This window comes from Haliaeetus leucocephalus, unplaced genomic scaffold (genome assembly GCF_000737465.1).
Source record: "Haliaeetus leucocephalus isolate CR32 unplaced genomic scaffold, Haliaeetus_leucocephalus-4.0 Scaffold184, whole genome shotgun sequence".
Classification (NCBI taxonomy): Eukaryota; Metazoa; Chordata; class Aves; order Accipitriformes; family Accipitridae; genus Haliaeetus; species Haliaeetus leucocephalus.
Genome location: NW_010972620.1, coordinates 4,655,993 through 4,675,165, shown reverse-complemented (window position 1 = coordinate 4,675,165; position 19,173 = coordinate 4,655,993). Strand labels below are relative to the sequence as shown.

The 19,173-nt window shown below is 35.9% G+C and overlaps 1 protein-coding gene across 4 annotated transcripts in view; it reads left to right on the top strand.

The window, feature by feature from the left end:
- The window catches only part of NHLRC2 (NHL repeat containing 2), a 38,980-nt gene that overhangs the window by 6,657 nt on the left and 13,150 nt on the right, over window positions 1-19,173 (top strand). For all 4 annotated transcript variants that reach the window (XM_010564727.1, XM_010564725.1, XM_010564723.1 and 1 more), the window contains exons 3-8: window positions 2,745-3,200; window positions 5,578-5,699; window positions 7,456-7,585; window positions 16,763-16,862; window positions 17,336-17,567; window positions 18,023-18,145. In XM_010564727.1, the coding sequence (XP_010563029.1) occupies window positions 2,745-3,200; window positions 5,578-5,699; window positions 7,456-7,585; window positions 16,763-16,862; window positions 17,336-17,567; window positions 18,023-18,145 (1,163 nt within the window). The remainder of the gene's footprint in view (window positions 1-2,744; window positions 3,201-5,577; window positions 5,700-7,455; window positions 7,586-16,762; window positions 16,863-17,335; window positions 17,568-18,022; window positions 18,146-19,173) is intronic.

The window sequence follows — 19,173 nt, the reverse complement described above, 5'->3', positions numbered from 1 at the left end:
GATTAAAAATTAAAATGCTAGAATGCAAAATAAATAAAATCATTTTCTTTGATAAGGAGAAAGGTACATTATGCAAGCTGCAAAAAATTATTTTTTTGTGTGGATTTCCTTCTCAGAGAGCTAATTCTGGATTTTGATAATTGTGGTTGCAACTGGGAGAGTAAAGAGAGAAAAACTGGGGGAAAGAGGGGTACTGTTCTAGCAACTATGAGAAGCTAGAAGATGAGAAATAAATTTGTTAGCAAGGTGATTGAAAGTATTTAGGTTGTGTCCTGATTAGATTTGTGATAAATTGATGAAGTCTTTTCCTATTGTAACAAATGGTTATATTTGAATTGAAAAAAAATTACCTTCTAAAAATAAAGTATCTGCTACTACAAGTAACTGAAACAGTTTATACTCTCAAGTCTTCTTAAAACTTTGCTGAGAAAACATTTATTTAAAAATTTGTTTTGTCCAGATGAGTGTCATTTCAGGAGGACTATTTCCGTTGGCTGTTGTTTTGGATAAAGCATAACAATATTAGAGTAAGCACTAAATGACAGAACTTGCTTACTTAGAGATATACGTTGTGCATCTGCCTTTATCTTTTATAACTAAATTGTATCCTGCTTATCTAAATTTAATAACTGTTCAACCAAACCTATTTTGTCTATAGTAGCACAACACAACATTTTCAATTGCAGTGATTATTTGTACAAGCACAAATTAGTCTGATTTAAGAACCTTATGAAGTTCTTCGAGGATCTACACTCATGTTTCAGAGTATAAACATCATCAGAATTGGATTAGATGGGATAATGGCTGTTCTTATTCCATGCCACCTTGTACAGACTCCAAGTCTTCTTTGCTTTTTGGTATTACTTGTATTACTGAAAAAATATGATGCTATAAGGAATCCACCTATAGATATTGGTGACTGTGGGAAGGAAGGAAATGCCACAGATATTTGAATGCTACTGATAAAAGGGTTTATAAATGCTAAATGTTTTTATAGACCTGACTGGGGAAAAAAAAAGAAAGTACTTTTTTTGTTGTCAAAATAAATTCTAATACTGCAGTAAAATTAACTCATGTGGGCGTCAACTCTAAGGATATTTTCCTTTCCCATTTAATTTCACTCCTCTCCTCAAAATAACACAAAAGATCACATGCAAATTTAAAACTTTTACTTAGACGAAGAAGTAGAAAGATCCCAGTTGTTATTTGTGGTTACAAAATGCTTGCACTATGCAGAAACATGAGTGATTTTTGGATAAGTAGTAAGGTTAATGTCTAATGATTTCCATTAGATTAACAGGTCTGGTTTAAAATTATTGTATTGCAGGTTTCTAGAACTGCATGGTTACTGTTGTTATCTTCCTTACTTCAGTTAGAATTGACAAGTTACTTTGACTATAACAAGATTATGCTTATGGCTAATAGTATTCTTTAAGTACAAAGTAAGACGAAGTATGGTATTGATGTCATGCACAGTTTATTTCATTTGGTGGAGGTTATGCTAGTGAAACATAATTTAAAGCCCTGAAAAAGGATGTAGGTGGGTTTTTTTGGGTTTTTTTTTTACTTCCCCTCCTAGAAGCCACTGAAAAGTGGCTTGACTAAAGGAAGGCTCTTTATTCTTTCTTGGGTAGGGAGGGGGAGTGGAAAATTTGGGGCTGCTTACGTAATTGTCTACATGGGGTGGAAGCAGATTTATTTCTTATCACAAGGGAAAAGCAGCTGAAGTCTGAGCCATGGATTTTTATTTCTGTGTTTGAATTTCATAAAACTAAGAAAATAAGCAAACAATTCAAGGAAGCTCATAATTGTGTGCTTTTGATCGATTTCAGGGTTGGTATTATGTATGCAATGTATATAAGCAGAATTATATTACTTTACGCTTATGCAACACCTTTGTACTAGGATTTGAAGTGCAGTTATCCCTGCTATGGGAAAACCTGAACTCTTCATTGTCTTTATTAACCAAATACAGAAACTAAGTTAAACATTTTAAGGGGAGGGGCAAAAAAAAAATTTTTTACACCCCCCCCCCCCCCTTTTTTTTTTTAAGGAAAAGGGTTCAAGCCTGCCTGCTTTGTAACAAGTGCTTTTTGTAATTTTGTCATAGTTGTCAGTCCTGGCATTTTTATTTGAAATATAGAATACTGTATTGATTTCAGAAGCCTATAGTTTTTTGGTTGTTTTGGGGTTTTTGGGGGGTTTTGGGGTTTTGGGGGGTTTTTTACTGTTTATCTAGAGTTAGATATGCCAAGGTAACTCTGGACTTCTGGAGTTCAGTGTTATATTTGTGATTCCTAGTTAACTGTGGAAAATAATTAATTTTCTAAAACACCATAGTTGTGTACAGGAATCCAAAGAGGTGTCATAAACATCTGAAAAAAAACAAAGTATCAGTTGAGCTGCTACAACTTACCCATAATTATTTTGAAAGTATTTCCTACCTTACTATGTAGAGGTTCAGGAACTAAGAACAATTTATGACATATTAAATGTCAACCAGCTGGGGAAGTAATGGTCCTAAAGTTCAGTAATTTTACTGAAATGTTATTTCTGAGTTTCAGTATTTTGTATACATATCTATCTGTATTCCTACTGAGATATAATTGCTTTTTGTTTGTTCAAATCCTCTTTCATTCTGGAAAGCAGTCAGTTACATTGTGAGATAAATGTGCTTCATTTTTACTTTTTTTTTAATTCAAATACAAATATGTATCAATGCATGATTTTATTTTTCCTTTCAGACGGTCTTATTATTGTTGGTGTCCATTCAGCGAAATTCCCAAATGAAAAAGTTCTGGATAACATTAAAAGTGCTGTTCTGAGGTATAATATTGTGCACCCTGTAGTAAATGATGCAGATGCAACACTGTGGCATGAACTAGAAGTGTCCTGCTGGCCAACTCTGGTCCTTCTCGGGCCTCGTGGAAATATGCTGTTTTCGCTTGTTGGAGAGGGACACAGAGAGAAGTTGTTTTTATTTACTTCTATAACACTGAAATTCTACAAGGAGAGAGGACAAATCAAAGACAACAACATTGGAATAAAGCTATACAGGGACACCCTCCCACCTTCTCCCCTGCTGTTTCCTGGCAAAGTGACTGTAGATAATTCAGGAGAAAGGCTGGTAATAGCAGACACTGGACATCATAGGATTTTGGTTACTCAGAAAAATGGACAAATTCTACACACTATTGGAGGTAAGGCTATATAAGTTTATTATAGTAATTTTAGTTTAGGAGTAGGGTATGTTTGCTGGGCATACTAGGCTGATTCTTTTCTTAGAGGACGTAGCAGTTTATAAGCATTGCCAGAAATATTTTTTCTACTAAAATCACTTTTACTGGATATAGGGGGATATAGTATAGTACCATCAGTGAGAGACTCTGTTACTGCAATTGGTTGAGATTTTTTTTCTTTGTTCCATTGACTAAAGGTTGTCTTTTTATATGATGACCAATATGAATTACAAAAAATATGTTTTGTATTCCTCTGAAAGAGATGCAGATGGGTTTAGATTTAAGTGACATACATCCACATCCAGCAGCAAGGTAGGGAAAAGAGACAGTAATGCTTCCGTTTCCAATAGAAGAAATGAATGTTGAATTGTGGCAATGGTGTTGTGTGGGGAGGTTTTTGGGGTGTGTTTTTTGTTTGGTTGTTGCTGCTTTTTTTTAAAATGAAGAGCATTCCTGTATAGGATCCTCTTCTGGTTTTTAGAGGAAGGGAGAATTATTAAGAGCAGGGGCATTGCACTAGTAAGTACATAGGCACCTGAAAACAAAGTTGCCTTAGTGTGTATTAAAAGGCCTGTGTTCTTATCAAAACTGAGGTGTAACGTATAAACAAGTTATGAAAACAGTGAAAGTTAAGTATTTTAAATTTAGTTACATTTGTTGCAGAGTTTATATTAGTAACATTTCAGCTTTAAAAAAACTAAACTCTTCAATGGTTTTTGTAAATTTACAATCTGCTTTACAGTGCAAATTAAAAAAATTGCACACTCTTTGTATGCTTTACTCTTTCATAAATGAAACATTCAGACTTGTTCTTTTTTTTAATCTGTTACAGTGGTCAAAGTTACATCTTAATGCACCAAGTAATAGCTGTTAGGACAGTCCATCTGTGACCAACCATAATAGACAGATTTAAGAAGTGGTTAAATCCCCAAATCATTTAGAACAACGGCTCATTTATGTCTCAGAATCACAACTTGTATGCTGATGTGTCGTATATTAATTAGTCTGGTATTGACTAACACCTCTGCCATGGCAGGATCCTACAAAGCTCATAAAAATACTAGTGGCACTGCTATTTAAAGAAAGGAAGAAAATCTCTTGCTATTTGAAGTAACGGTGCATTGGATAGACAGACTAATTATCCAAGTTAACCTGATAAAGGCATTAGTCTTAATACCCATCTCCTATGGGAAGTACAGACAAGATTTCTTATGACAAAAATAAGATAATTTGGTTTCTGTTTGATATGTGTGATGAAGTCTCTGCAGACAAGCTACCCTTTAGTGTTCTGGGATAGTTAGTAAACAGTAATTCAGAAGGAGGTGTCCTAACCTCTGAACTGGTACCCCTCCTTCCTCTGGCACTCTGCTAATCCCTTCCATGGGGATGTGCACCCTGACAGTTATAAGGGGAACTACTGGAATCTTGACACACCAGCACCTCAGTCATTGGTGTCTGTTAAGGTCTAAATTGTCTTCTGACAGTAGGTTGTAAAAGTTTGTGTATTTCGGTGACTCAGGTAAATGAGTCAGTGGGCAGAAAAGAATGTAATGAAGTTGATAATACAGTAATAAATGTGGGCATGCACAGAGGTTGAAATTACTATATTTGCATCATAAATCATGATGCACACATAACTCATATCTAAATGTCTTCTGCTGACACATACTGCTAATGCACTTTAAATGTTACTCCCTCTGAAATACGATGCTTACCTTCATACTGTTATGTTCAGGACATGTTCCTTTCTATTTCTTGATTGTTCTGCGCAGAAGACTGACACTCCATCATTCTCACTGTTCTTTTGTGTAATTAGTTCCATGTTATCTTTTTCCTAATTATTATTAATGAGAAAATGCTGCTAATCAAATATTAGTTTCATTTGTGATTACAGCAAAATCTAAACCATTAAAATGGAGTTGAGTTCTGGAAATGAAAAGTTTTTCCTGCTGGCTTGCTTTGATGTAGTTAGGAAGAAAAAAAGATGTAGTTTTTTATTTCTGTCTTCCATTGTTGCTGTTGTCCTTTAGGGCAAGGAAACAGGAACAATTTAGACCCCTATTAGGACTTCTATTTGGGAGATGAGCTTAAAGAAGCAGAGAACTTGTGGAGAATGAGGTCAAAACTTAATAGCACCAGGCTATTGTAATCACATAGCACAGTGACTAAAATGAGACTACACAATATTAATAATGTAAACTTTACAAGGTGCTGTGAAAGCATCTCTTAGAATATGTCATTTTCTTACAGGTTTAAATGTATGCACTTTAAGTGTTTGTGGTTTGGTTTGGTTTTTTTTTCTAAAATTACTTTTGAGTTTGCTTTGTTTCATTTATAGGTCCAAGCAGTGGAAGGAGAGATGGCAGATTTTCAGAGGCAGCTTTCAACTCACCACAAGGGATCGCTATAAAAAATAATGTTATTTATGTAGCTGATACAGAAAATCACCTAATTAGAAAGGTAAATTTCCCATAAGGAAATTCAAAATTTAATCTCTTATACCTTATTCTGCTTATACAGGTCAAAATTTACACCAAATTAATTGCTCTCCAAATACCTTCACCATTAGGAAGGAAATTTGGCCCAATATCTTATAAATAAATGCTGTTGTGTAGTTTGTTTTCTAAAGGGCTACATAGACTTCTGTGCTTCCTTTCAAATGAAGATGATATGCACTACTCGTTGTAGCATAACTGATTTTTTTTTTTTTTTTCTTTAGTGACTCTTACTTTCCTGTTATGAGAAACATCTATTCTTAGTACTGGAAGCAAAAATTGTTTTTGTTTCACTTCCGGTAGTATCAGATTCTTATCTAAAGTTATTGTACTACTATGGTTCAGTGAATATCTAAATTTCTGTTAGCTGTTTAGGTCTCTAAAGTACAGGTAACTGCTTTAATATCAGAATTTTCTGCATGTGGATTTTTTTTTTTTTGATTAAATGCTTGCAAGGTTTTAGCACATAGGAGTGTTACTCTTTCTATATGTTGTCATTGGATCTTACATTTGGTTAGGTCAAATTTAGAATAATCAGAAGTTAAGATTGTTGAAGCAATATAATATTAGCTTATTATTAAAAGTATTCTGTGCATCTCAGAAGATCTTGTACTTGGATCCTCACCAATATGACTGATTTGTGATCAGAGGAGGTACATCCTTACTCAATTTGGGGTGCCTTTATACTGTTAATTAGGTTCATTCAAAGCACTAGTCTACAAAATCCCTGCACTGGATTCATTGCAGTTGTCTGCCAGGTTTTATTCTGGAAAGGACTAAGGCTCCCTGTTGGTAAAGAAATATTGTTACTAAAAATGAGTAGTTTGCTCCAGGATCCTCATCTTACTAATACTCATCACTGTAGCATGGTGACTGCAGGAAATAAAGTTGCAGGTAGCAAAGACAGCTCAGAAACTCCTGAAGATCAGGATCATACTGCTTCAGCATTTTTCATGATAGTTAGCTGTTCCCTTTCATCTAAATGTGCCATGAGGGTATCCAAGAATTAAAGTAGTACAACAGCTACAGGATATGTTTTAAGATGTTTGTGCAGGCCACGGGCCTTGCAAAGAGTGCGTTTACTGCTACAAAAGTTAGAAGATTCTGTGCGTGAAAGACTCCCTTTTTACATGATCATCATGATAAATTCCTGAGAGGTATTGGAAGTCACTTAGAAAATAAGCAGAAGGGGAAGGAAAAATAAAGGGATTTACATTGCATAAATGAAATAAACATTTTTTTGCTCTAGGGCATGAAATAAACTGCAAAAATTATTTGCTTTGTACAGATTATTTTATATAGAGCTAGGAGATACTGTTACAGTATCTGAATTTTTATGTCATATTCCCGTAGAAGTTTAAAATAAAATATCCACATCCATTGTCTGAGTATTTCTCTAGAAAATTTTGATGCTTTCTTCTACAACTGCTGAGCAAACCTTGACAGAGCAGTGTCAATTTTTGTTACGTGTGGAAGAGAATTCCAGGCATGTGGTTTTCCTGCTGCCTGCTGCTTCCCTCTCCCCCCCACCTACTCCCCCATCAGCAAGCATTGTGGTAAAATTAATTATTTTCCTAAATAAACAAATAGCTGAAAATTGTTAGGATTTATTTTTTATTTGTCAGCAAAAACTCTCTGGTTTTGACATCTAGCTCAAATTATCTGTAACTTCAGTCAAGTTAATTTTGTACATTCAGCGTGTGTAATTTTGGTTCTTGTAGATTGACCTGGAATTAGAGATGGTGACCACTGTAGCAGGCATTGGGATACAAGGTGTTGATAAGGAAGGTGGAGCAAAAGGAGAAGAACAGCCTATCAGCTCTCCGTGGGATGTGGTCTTCGGAAATTCAAGTATTGTATCAGTCGAGCTTTTAACATACCGTGTTTACGCATGCATTACTGTTTGCTAGATGTTTTCCTGTTTTGGTAATAATCTGAGATATTAAAAGTTAAAGATTTACTTTACAACTGAGTCTAAAAATCAGTGGTTTCATTTGCAAGTGATAACTGCAGTTCTGCTTTGGACCCTGAAAAATGTGAACTGTTACTTGATGGAAGAAAAATTCTTTTGCACCAAGTTATACAGTTACTGGGTCCAAATACAGAAGGAAGTTGTGACTGCCTTTGTTAGGCCAGTGCTTATGCCAGGATCACTTAAGAAGCAGCTACATTTTACAGGAAGTGAGCATTGTCTAGAAGTTCCTTTCCCTGACTATACAGACATGTCTGACTACTTGTAAATATTTGAGTTTACAAAATAAAAATAATTTTAGTTGGGGGCGTCTGTTTATTCCTGTTTAGGTGACATAGAATCATTAGACTCAAGCTCATGATAGAGTCAATCAGATAGGAGAGGAATATCACAGAAAAAACCTTGCAAGTATCAAGGGGTAAAAATCAAATCTTTGCATAATAGGATGCAAGAATCAGCTTCTGAGGATTTAAGTAGCTTTCTTTCCTGGTTCTCCTAACACACACCTGAGCTTGACGTCGCATAACTGTGTTTTCAACCGTTACTAACTGTGAGTTGATACTCTATTTTCTCGTGTTTCCATTTCGATATAATTTAGAAGTTGCAGATGCCAGTTTCTTAACAATGACAGAACAATGCTTTCATGTGGCATAAAACCCTTAGGTCAGTATTTCAGGCATAAAAATTGACTTCCGATATTGGGATTTCTTGGATTTGCAGATGAATGGGGTGGGGAAGTAGCATGATTTAAGTCTAATATCTTTAAATTAGAGGCGCTTTGCAAGATTAGTAAATTACAACATTTTACTGACCTGGAAGCATTTGTTATAATCTTGGGTCAGTTACAAGGGAGGAAAACACACTCAAATTAAGTTTAAGGGAATGTGAAGCTAGTTCATAAATGCTGGTTGTATAGAAGTCTTCTGGAACAAATACATTGTCAGTATAGGCAGTGTACTACCAGCAGCCTTGACTACTTAAATAAGCAACCAGCATCAATTTTTAGATTTAACGTTTTTACTAGTGTCTTCTACCAAAAAAACCTCACTTTTTTCAAAGGCTTTGTCAATGACCCTTACAATTGGTGTTAAGCATATGGAATCCTACTTGCAAGAGAAAAGAGGAGTAGCTGAAAGAGCATCTCACCGGATGTGGGCTGCTATTAATGAAGGCATGAGCTTTGCTGAATTTTATCCAGTCTGATTTTCCTTTTGTGATTCAGTAGACTGTTGTGTGACTAGATGGTATAGTTTTCAGGGTACCTTGAACCAGCAAGCTGAACTCCGTGGGATGTTATTGCAGAGCTGTTTTGCAGATCAGCAAAGGAGGAGACTAATAACTCATCACTGCTTTAGAAACTTAAGCTGGTTAACAGAACTATTCAAAATACCGTATAGTTTTACTTTTCATTTTTCATGATGCTTCCTTCTGCTTCTGCCAGTAGTTGAGTATCTGTTGATACGTTTTCTTTTTGAAAGCTCTGTTTGTTAAATGTTAATTGATATGATTGTTATCAATATGAACATAGTAATCACTGAATTAGTCACCTGTAAAGGGTTCCTCATCTGCACTGTTTAGCACTGACTGCTGAATTTTTATAAGCATTTACATAAAAATCAGATCTTCTGAATGCACTCTGTTCAGACCAGTATAGATTCTTTCATACTCAATTAGAACCTATCAGTCAGTTGTCTATTTAGATCTCTACAAAATATAATATAACCTGTCACTTAAGAAGGGGTTAAATCAATTTAAATTCTTTCTTTGAGAGGGTAATAGGCCAAATAGATAACATGGGGGGGAGGGTGTGCTTTCAGTTTCTTTTTAAGATTTTTTTTTTATATGGTTTTGTGTGAATAAAGTAAGCTAGGAAAATTGTAAATTACTGTAATAGCTATATAAAACTCTTTAGAAAACTATAACCAGAGACAGTTGTCAAAATGGAGGGTTCTGTTGAGTAGAATGCTGACAAGAGTCTGTCATGGAACATGAGGAACCAGGACTGGTGTCTTGTAGTCTGCAGTGCATATGTCTTACAGTGTAGATACTGTTAGGAGCTGCAGTGACTTCAAGTTTGTTGCCAGCCATCAAAATAGTTTGTCAACGCTGCAGCAGAGTTTGTCAAAGTTGTATGGTTACTGCAAATTGCCTGAGCCTAGTAGGATCTTCTGTTACTATCCATGGGATGCATTTGTTTTTCAATAAATGCACGCAAAGTAGTTTTGAAGGAAATCTTCACTGTCCTGGGCGGAGACCCAGCCTTATGTTGGTAATTCTCAGTATGCTGTCCTACAGGTAGATACCCTGTTGTCAGTATATTAAAACTGGTGCGCCAATGCCTGTTTATGCATTTGGGTGGATGAAGTAATTGATGAGAGTTTTAAATATTACTTTTGTTCAGATCCAGTGCCTATTTTTTACATATGCTTATATGTATCTTGTGCAAGTTGCAGGAGATAATGTACACTTTAACAACTTATGTTCATTATTACAAAATTCATAAGTTTGACTTATGTGTTAACTGGTGTGGCATATGGGAAATAACATCATACTTTCCCACTTTCCTTAGATCTATGTAGCATAAACTGTGTACAAGAGGCATTTTTTCTTTTCAGAAGGTAGATTTGTGGATTTTATAGTTGTTAAACAAGTGATGCTTCTGTGAGCTTCCTTTCAATGCCCAAAGCCATGCTATCCAGAACATGAAAGGGAGAAAAAAAGAAGTTTAAATGTTTAAGCTGTTTATGTACTACACTAAATACTATTGAACAGCTTATGCTGACCTTTTTCAAAGTCTCAAAGGGAAAGGTTACCTCTCTTTAAGGTAGGGGAGTTAATGGAGACAAAACACTTGCTAGGATTCAGGCAGACAGTATTCTTCCTTGTCATCTTTTTTATTTCTTTAGTTGTAACCACTGAACTTGTCTTTTACCTTCCCTGTTTAAAATTCTTGAATGAACTCCATGGATTAAATTCTGGCCTCATTGAAGTTGGTGCTGAAATTTGCATTGACATAGATCATGCAGGAAATACAGGGGGAGGGCCAGCAGCTTAAAAATACGTTATTAAATTACTGTGTGCTTTTTTAGCTTTCTCTGTTGTCCCCTTCTATTTTTATTCAGTGGGTGTTGAAAGCAAGTGATACTTAAATGCACAGTTGATCTAAGCGTGAAATGTTCTTGATAGCTGCATTCTTGCTGGAAGGAGGAGGACAATGACCTGTGCTTGGTGACATAACTGTGTGTTTCACATTCCAAAATCTGGTCTTTATTTAATAATAACCTATTTATAGAAACTCCCAATAACTCAGCAATAAGCATTTCCTGGGTGAGCTGAGACTATGTATGAACTGTTTATGTCTGAACTGTCTGTATCTTGAAAGTATCCTTTCTACATGTCACTCTTCTTTTTCCTTCTAGTCTGGTCTCATTCTGGCATTGAGGCTCTAGCCTTCACTGTCCTGTGAAAGGCATTTTCCTTGGTAATAGCCGGAAATGGAAGAGCTGCTTTTGTGATCATCAGTGATTAATTAGGAATCATTTTTCTGGACAACTCAAAATTTGAATTACTCTAAACATATGTTGCATATGTAATATGCCTGATGTAGCAATGATGTGATGTGCAAAAGGCCTTCTCATCTCTTTAGCAGTTTCCTGTGCAATGTACAAACTCAAAGATACCCCATTCAGCTTTGGGCTGCATCTGCCCTCGAACAAGTTCAGTTCTACAGAAAATCATGTTAGAGACGTCATTGACACGGAACAGCATTGTCTGTCTTCTCTCCTTGAACTAGATCCTAAATTTACTTGTAAATGGTAATTATTTTTTATTTAAAATATTGGGAATTTCAAAGAAAAGGTAACTTCTTAATTAAAGATAAGGCTGAAGTAAAGCGGAAGACTTATCATAGGGTTTTACTCCTTGTGTAAGAATTATTTAAGGAGAAAAAGTCTTTTGAGAAATATGATATTAAGAAGTTACAGTGAAGGACTGCAGTGAAGCAGGACGTTACCCAGTCTCGCTTTGGGAGGACTTCTGAAGCGCACTGTTTTCTTCTGTGTATTGTTTGAGTGGGTTAGCCAGCTTCATACTGTTGGCAGAATCAGAGGGACAAATAGAATTAACTGAAGTTTTCACATGTCGTCGTATAATACAAGTACAGGTTCTGTCACCCCTAAGCAGCTTTCATTCCTGGTCCTAAACTGGCATTTATGTTGTTTTTTTTCCTTTAAGCTTTTGAGAGAAAACTGAGGAGGGATAAACTTTCAGAACTAGTAGCTTTTTGTGCTATCAGCCCAACAGACTTTATCTCTACAGAAACCTGGCTGAACTGTTGACTGAATGCTCTGATTCTGTATTCCAAGTCAAAACTAAGAGATTAGGGAGTTTATGGTATTGCTGAATAGTAATAGCAACAGAAGTTATTAATGTTTCACATGTTCACTATAGAAACAGATCAAGAAATTAGAAATTTATGTTAGTATTTTAGTATAAACGTGGCTCTGACAGAAACTTACAAAGACTAAAGTCTTAACATAAGGATGTAATGGGAGTTGTGACTCAGTCACTTGTTGAGATCCAACAGTCATCCCACGCAGTTTAGTTTAACAGACTACATTTCTAGTAAGTTGGACTTCTCTACATCTTGACAAAATGGTTGATGATTACTTTCTGCAGTAAAAAGATGCATTTGGATTAGAAGAGTTGCCGTCTTAACAGATGTCAAACTTTGTAACATTTTGAAGTCCATGACTTGAAACTGCCCTCTATAAAAACTACAATATTTGTACCTGGAATGATGATTTCTCATTCTCTTTGTTCCACAGTCTGTAGTCTTGTTCTGTGAATTAAATGTATGCTCATGACAAAGAAGTTAAAACTACAAATCAGATTTCTAAACACTAGTTCATGTATCAGATACTGTTTTTAATGCAAAATTCCAGATGCAGAGCCGCTGAAAATAAACATCCTTAACAAGTCTTACAGAGGCTTTGTCAGGCATGCTGGGGTCATAATGAGACACAGTTTTTAACTGTTCTCATTTGATGCTGAAAGTGCTTTCAAACATGGAATGTGGGTGTTGGGGGTCAGGGGAGACTGCGTTGCTGAAGTACCCTCAAGTGTATGCATTTGCTATGCTTAAATAGGAGTGAATAAAACGCATAACCAGACTTAGCTTTCTAGTTATAGTGATGTATCCCAACACTAAATAATCTAAATTAGTTCTTTCATGTTAACAAATGCTATCACATCTACTTTGGATTTTTTTGAAGTGTGTACTGCCATTACAGTCAGAAGGCCTGAGTTAGAAAACTTGGGAAAGAAAGAAAAAATATTTAATTATAGTCATCATTTTCAGCTCCCTGTTATCTCCCACTGTATGATATCCCCTTGGTATCTATGTCCAAGGATTTCCCTTGATGAGAGGGCAGGTATGTTAACTAACGAGGAAAATTCCAGAAGCATTTTGTTTCATAAAGGGTTATGCTGTTGGAGGGCATGTCGTATAGCCCTTTTTGCCTCTTGTGTTTTTGCAGAGGATGAGTGTACCAACAGACTTCTTCCTTGTTACTTTTTATAAAGATAAAATTAGTAGACAAGAATAATATTTTCAAACTTCAATCTATTTAGAAAATGTCAGTGGTGCCAGCCACAAAATGTAACTTTGATTCCCAGGCTTTTAATTCCCAGACTGGAAGCAAGCATGCAGTCCCCAGACAGGGAAGCTGGAAGTGCGGGTAGTCCTGGGAATGGAATCTCTTCAAACAGATATTGCTGTTGACTGTTACAAAATAAAGTCTTTTCTGTGCTTTCAGATTGATTCACAGTTAATGGTCAGCAGTATTACTGAACTGTTTAAAGTTGTGTATGTGTACAAACAGGACTGTGAATTCTTAAAACACAGATACATAGCAGAGGCAGATTCAGGAACTGCATCATCATGTAACAATTGAAGCATCATATAATATGGAACACCAGTGCATTCGGAGCTCTACTTCATTATTAGTGAATCTTTATAACATAAGTATATAACATTTGCAAGCCATACTTTGCTTTGATACAGGCAGCACTAAAGATAAGAAAGCACATACCCTAATAAGGAGAAACTACACTGGATTTTTAAAACAGCTCAAGATAGGTTGGAATGTGGTGCTTAATTGAATAAATGTAAAAGAATTGCTTTGTTCTTTTACGTTGTTTTATAATAAATTCTTTCAAAATAAATTCTTTCCATTCAAGGATGATAAGGAGTTATGATAACGATGGCATTACCATAATTTTAGCATGCTGGTTCTCCTGCAAGAACAGTACAAGGATGACAATGGTGACATGTCCTCAAACTGTTCTATCCTGAAAGAAGAGGTTTTCCTGTCTTTTGTTTCAGAACATAAAGCATTAAACTCTGTAGTGTCAGGACCATTATGTGATAAAATATCTTAGCTGTGCAACTATAGGCATTGTTTTTACTTTTCTGGTTTTGTATAAATTTTTTTGTTAAAGTTCTGACGTATTTTCCACAATTCAGTATGCTTGTGCTGTTTCCATGCTTGCATCCATTCTCTTTGTTCTAATTGCCATCCAGTAGAAAATATTTAAGTTGCATTAAAATTTATGATGGTTATGGAGCTCTTGCTTATTTTTCCTGTCTTGTTCTCTAGTTGAAGAAAGGATCTTCTGTCTCTTGATCTTAAATATTCAGTAAAATTTGAAATTAATATTGATACTTTTTTCCCGTGTCTCACATTTGATAAGACTTTTGGTCTGCAGAATTAGAGTAAGAAACCTTTTCAATTTTTCAACGTATAGCTGTCACAAGGGAGTTTTCAGTGGATGGAATTAGAGAATTGGATAGATGAATGGAACAAGTTTTTCTGAAGTGCTCAGTTCAAGTCTTACTCCTTCATTTCATTGGCGGATGAAGTGAATATTAAATAATTAACAAAGCACTTTTTGAGATCCCTCAAAATGAACTGCACTGCATAGCAAGATAAAAAGCTCGCCTTCTGAATTGACCAGTGATTTTAGCATTATTCATTCTGGGGTACTCAGGATAGAGGCATCTGAAAAGTGCAAGGTATGCATCATGGAAATATAAAATCCTGAAGTTGAACATGTACTATGTACAAAGTAGTAAAATGATTTCATAGGCCATTTTCTGAATTTAATTCTCTTAGAAACAAGCTCTAATCAAAGGTGATTTCATAGGGGGGGAGTACTTTGGTAACATCTCTGGTGACTCATAAAATGTGCGTTTTCCAACTCATTTTGTAAACCTTTCTGCTCAACAAAAAACTTATAGGTGCTTTGGAAGTTTGACTTTTATTCTCGGAGCTCTAGCTTGTGTAAAAACATGGAGCCGTGTGGACGTGCAGGAGAGAGTCAGAAGAGTTCCTTTGATCACAGTCTTGGAAACTTGTATCTTGATCCAAGAAACAGAAAAGGCTGAAGATAAACTGTGTTAAAATCATACCAGTACTACTCTGAAGAGGGCTCACAGTATGAGGAAATTGATTTTGGAGACAGAAGGATGCTTTTTTTCCCCCTCTTGCAGGTGTAATGTAGGAAAGGTTTAGGATTAGAATTAAAACAGCAGGATCTCAGTTGGGGGGATGGTGGTAATTTCATTTTAGGAAGACTGATTTGGACTAAATTCGCAGGTTTAAAATGCTTGCAAGCATTTTGCATATAATTGCTTTTATTTTGAAACTCCAAAATATGAGGGGGAGAGGTATCCATTAGGTTGTTTGCAGGAACAGTTATAAGATACATAATGTTTTATAAGTTCATGTGAATAAAAAGTTTCAGTGAGCAATTTGAAAGTATTTTTCTGTTGACTGGCTAATAGTTATTCCAATACCTGATACATTCATTTAGAAAAACATTTTACTGTTGTCTCTGACTAGATGGGACAGTTGTATACAGTGTGCATAGACTAGTATGGTGTTAGATAACAGCATCCCCATTTTAATGCAGTTTTTAAATGTCAACTTTCTGTTCCTTAAGATTTTCAGAAAAGGCCAAGATAAGTAAATTTCTTTTGGGTTTGGGTTGTTGGTTTTGTGGGGTTTTTTAATGGTCATTCAGAACCTGTCTTCATGCATTCCTTCTTATGCTGTAATGTGTTATGTTTAAAGCTATAGAGCACTTATATGTTCTTTGCTTTCCATTTGGATAATTTTATTTGTGAAGTATTACCGAGGCAAACTTTGTGTAATTTATAGATTTGGATTGGTGAATAGTAGTTTTATACTTTGAGTTGAAAAAACTAGATGCTTGACACATACCTGAACACCTCTTGATCAGGTCACTGTTCCGCAGATCTGCATCTTGCATTTGTGATACCACATGTACATGTGCATAGGGAGAACAGCTTGGAAACTGGATGGCTAGTGCAGGGGGAAATTAGCAATTGCCCACATCACATCTAATGTTTGAATAAACAGCAGTTGTTGCTCTCCAGAGCATAAACCTACATGACACGCAAGCATCAGTTACCCTTTTCTTAAAACCATTATGTACTCTGTATATATTGTACAATGGTACTGCCATGGTTATTTCTCTCAAAACCTGTAAGCAACTGCCAGTAGTTTTTTGGAATATCTAATTTTGTCATTAGCATAGTTTAAAAAAAAAAAAAAACACGAAACCAAACACATCCCCCGCACCTCCCAAAACCATACTTAGCAAAGATATGTACATATTTGTTGGCCAGTATGAATCCAAAAATAACAGGTGAAACATGGACCCAATAGGAAGATGTTGCAAAGAGCAAATCCCATTTGAAGCATTGCCTTTATCAGGCAGGGATATTAAAAGCACAATTTTTATATCCTTAGGAAGAGAACAGAAGAAAAATAGCAGAGGTTTTTGGTAGATTAAGACATTCTTTCTGTCCTTCTCTTGCTCTGTTTTTTCATTGGGTTTTTTTTTAATTCCCCATGGCAAGTGAGCTGGACTAGGGGGGACAGCAGGGTTGGTTTGTTGATTTCTTTGTTTTATAAAACATTCCCAAAGTGGTTTTTTTTCATCTGTTTTTATACATACATTTTTAAAAGTTTCAGGGACCCAGGAAGGTGATGTTTTATGGATAGCAATGGCAGGCACTCATCAGGTGTGGGCACTGATGTTGGAAGGTGGAAAACTACCAAAGGGAAGGTAAGCAACTGTAATAAGAGACATGTGAAATTGCTGTTTGTCTTGATAAACAGCTTTCAAATCCCAAAGAGAGAGATAATCAAATTAAACTAAAAATAATTTTTCTTGACTGTCCTTAGCTTGAAGCTTGCTGCTTCTGTTCAGACTTAAAAGGCGTGTGTCCTTTAAAGTCTGCCTGCTTTTTCCCACATCTGTTAGAGAAATGAAAGATGCTACTTATGCTATAAAACTATGACTTGGTAAGGTACATTCATATAATTGTATGTTACTTTTCATTGCATTTGCTGAATTGTCTAGCGATGAATGACATACTAAGGTGAAATAAAAGTTAGCACAAAGGCATTGAATAATTCCTTGTGCTGTGGTACAGTTGGTTTTATAACTCAGAAGTGCTTGTCCTGTAGTTTCTGTTTATGCATAGTGTCTGAAGTATTTCAGACTCATTCTTGAACTCGGGTACTATTTGCCTTTAGTGATTTAAAGAAAGGAGTCTGCCTTCGATTCGCTGGGAGCGGAAATGAAGAGAACAGAAACAACGCATACCCACATAAGGCTGGCTTTGCACAGCCTTCAGGTATCTCTCTGGCTTCTGAGGAACCATGGAACTGCCTTTTTGTAGCAGATAGCGAGAGCAGCACTGTGCGAACCATCTCTCTGAAAGACGGAGCAGTGAAGCACCTTGTAGGAGGAGAGAGAGATCCATTGGTAATCACTTCAAACTTCCCCACACTGCCCTACTAATATTCCTCAAGCCTGACCTGGAGGAACCACTTTTGGGGTGAGAGGGTAAATCAGTTTCCATGGCCATCAATTTCTTAACTTCACTGCTTGGAATGCAAATGTGTGCCAGTTGTGACACTGAGGTTGTAGTGCAGATTGTTGCTCCTCAGATAACAAATTACTTCACTTATTTTTAAAATAGCCAACTTGATTCAGCATTGTGTGGTCATTAAAGCCAGCTAGATTCGTACTGAGAACTTAAATGTGAGAGTTTCCATTTCCATTGTTAGCATCCTCACTTCCCAGTTTTCAGTATCCTTGTTTTGAAGTTGTCTTGATTTTTTTTTTTAAGTCAGTGAATTTCCATTTAATTACAATCATTTAAATTCATGTCAACGTTGAATAATCAAATGTATTAATTTAATAAAATACTTTTTCAGAATTTGTTTGCCTTTGGTGATGTGGATGGAGCGGGCATAAATGCAAAGCTGCAGCATCCCTTAGGAGTAACGTGGGACAAGAAGAGAAAACTGCTCTATGTGGCAGATTCCTATAATCATAAGGTAAGCATATAGTAGCTTGATATATACAGGCTTTGCAATTTTTACTGCTACGAAGGATTACTTCAGGAACATACAAAGATTGTGCTTGGTGCGGTTAAGCTGAGGAAACAAATGATATGAGTTCCTTTGTGGGTTCTTTTTCTTTTCTTCATTCCCTTATGGGTCCTTCTCTTTACTATTGTTTTGCTGTCACATGCTGCCGTATTGATATGATGGTCCTTTAGGGAAGGTGAATTTGAAGTGCCAAGTTACAGTTCAGTCTAAAGACCCTTTCCTTGTATCTTCCCAAAGATGCTGAACTACAGCAAAAGAGCTGGGAGTGCTTAGTCAGGAATACTGCAGGTTTGACAAAACTGGGAGAACTAGAGGACTTGCTTTTCCCTTAAAAAAGCCACCCAAGTTTTGAGAAGAAGTATTGTGGGTTGCCTCCGTGGAGGTCTGAGATGAGAGATTGTTTTGTGTGATTGTTCTTACGTGATGTTGTATAGGCTTCCATGTCTAGAAGGTTGTTAACTGTACATTGATTAAATGCATTAAAAGAAAAATAATTTGTTTTAATTTGAAGAATAAAGTATATAACACTAAATGCTTATTGAAAATTATGTGGCAAATGAAATTTTGCTTCAGGTATTGTATAAAACATTATAAACTTTTTTGCTATTACTTAAAGAAAAAAAAAACTTCATCTATTTTTAGGAAAAAAATTATACAGAAGTTAGCCTGCCAGTTTTGTTATGGTCTTACTATCTTGCAAATGTTTCCAGAAGGGCAACAAACATTAGAAAAACAAGCCATTCAGCATACTTTTATACCAGAGGGGTAGGTGCCTTCAAAATTATGAAAGGGAGCACTGAATAAAGACCAAAGAAAGAAGTGAAGTCCAGCAGGGAGTGGGGGGTGAGGAAGATGGGACATGTCATTTGGTAAAGTATGATAACTTAGCTTCTAGGACACACACTTGGTAGCTAAGGTACTCTAAGTTATAGTGCTGGTTTCTGAAAATGGGGCATAAGGTAATGCAGAACTTC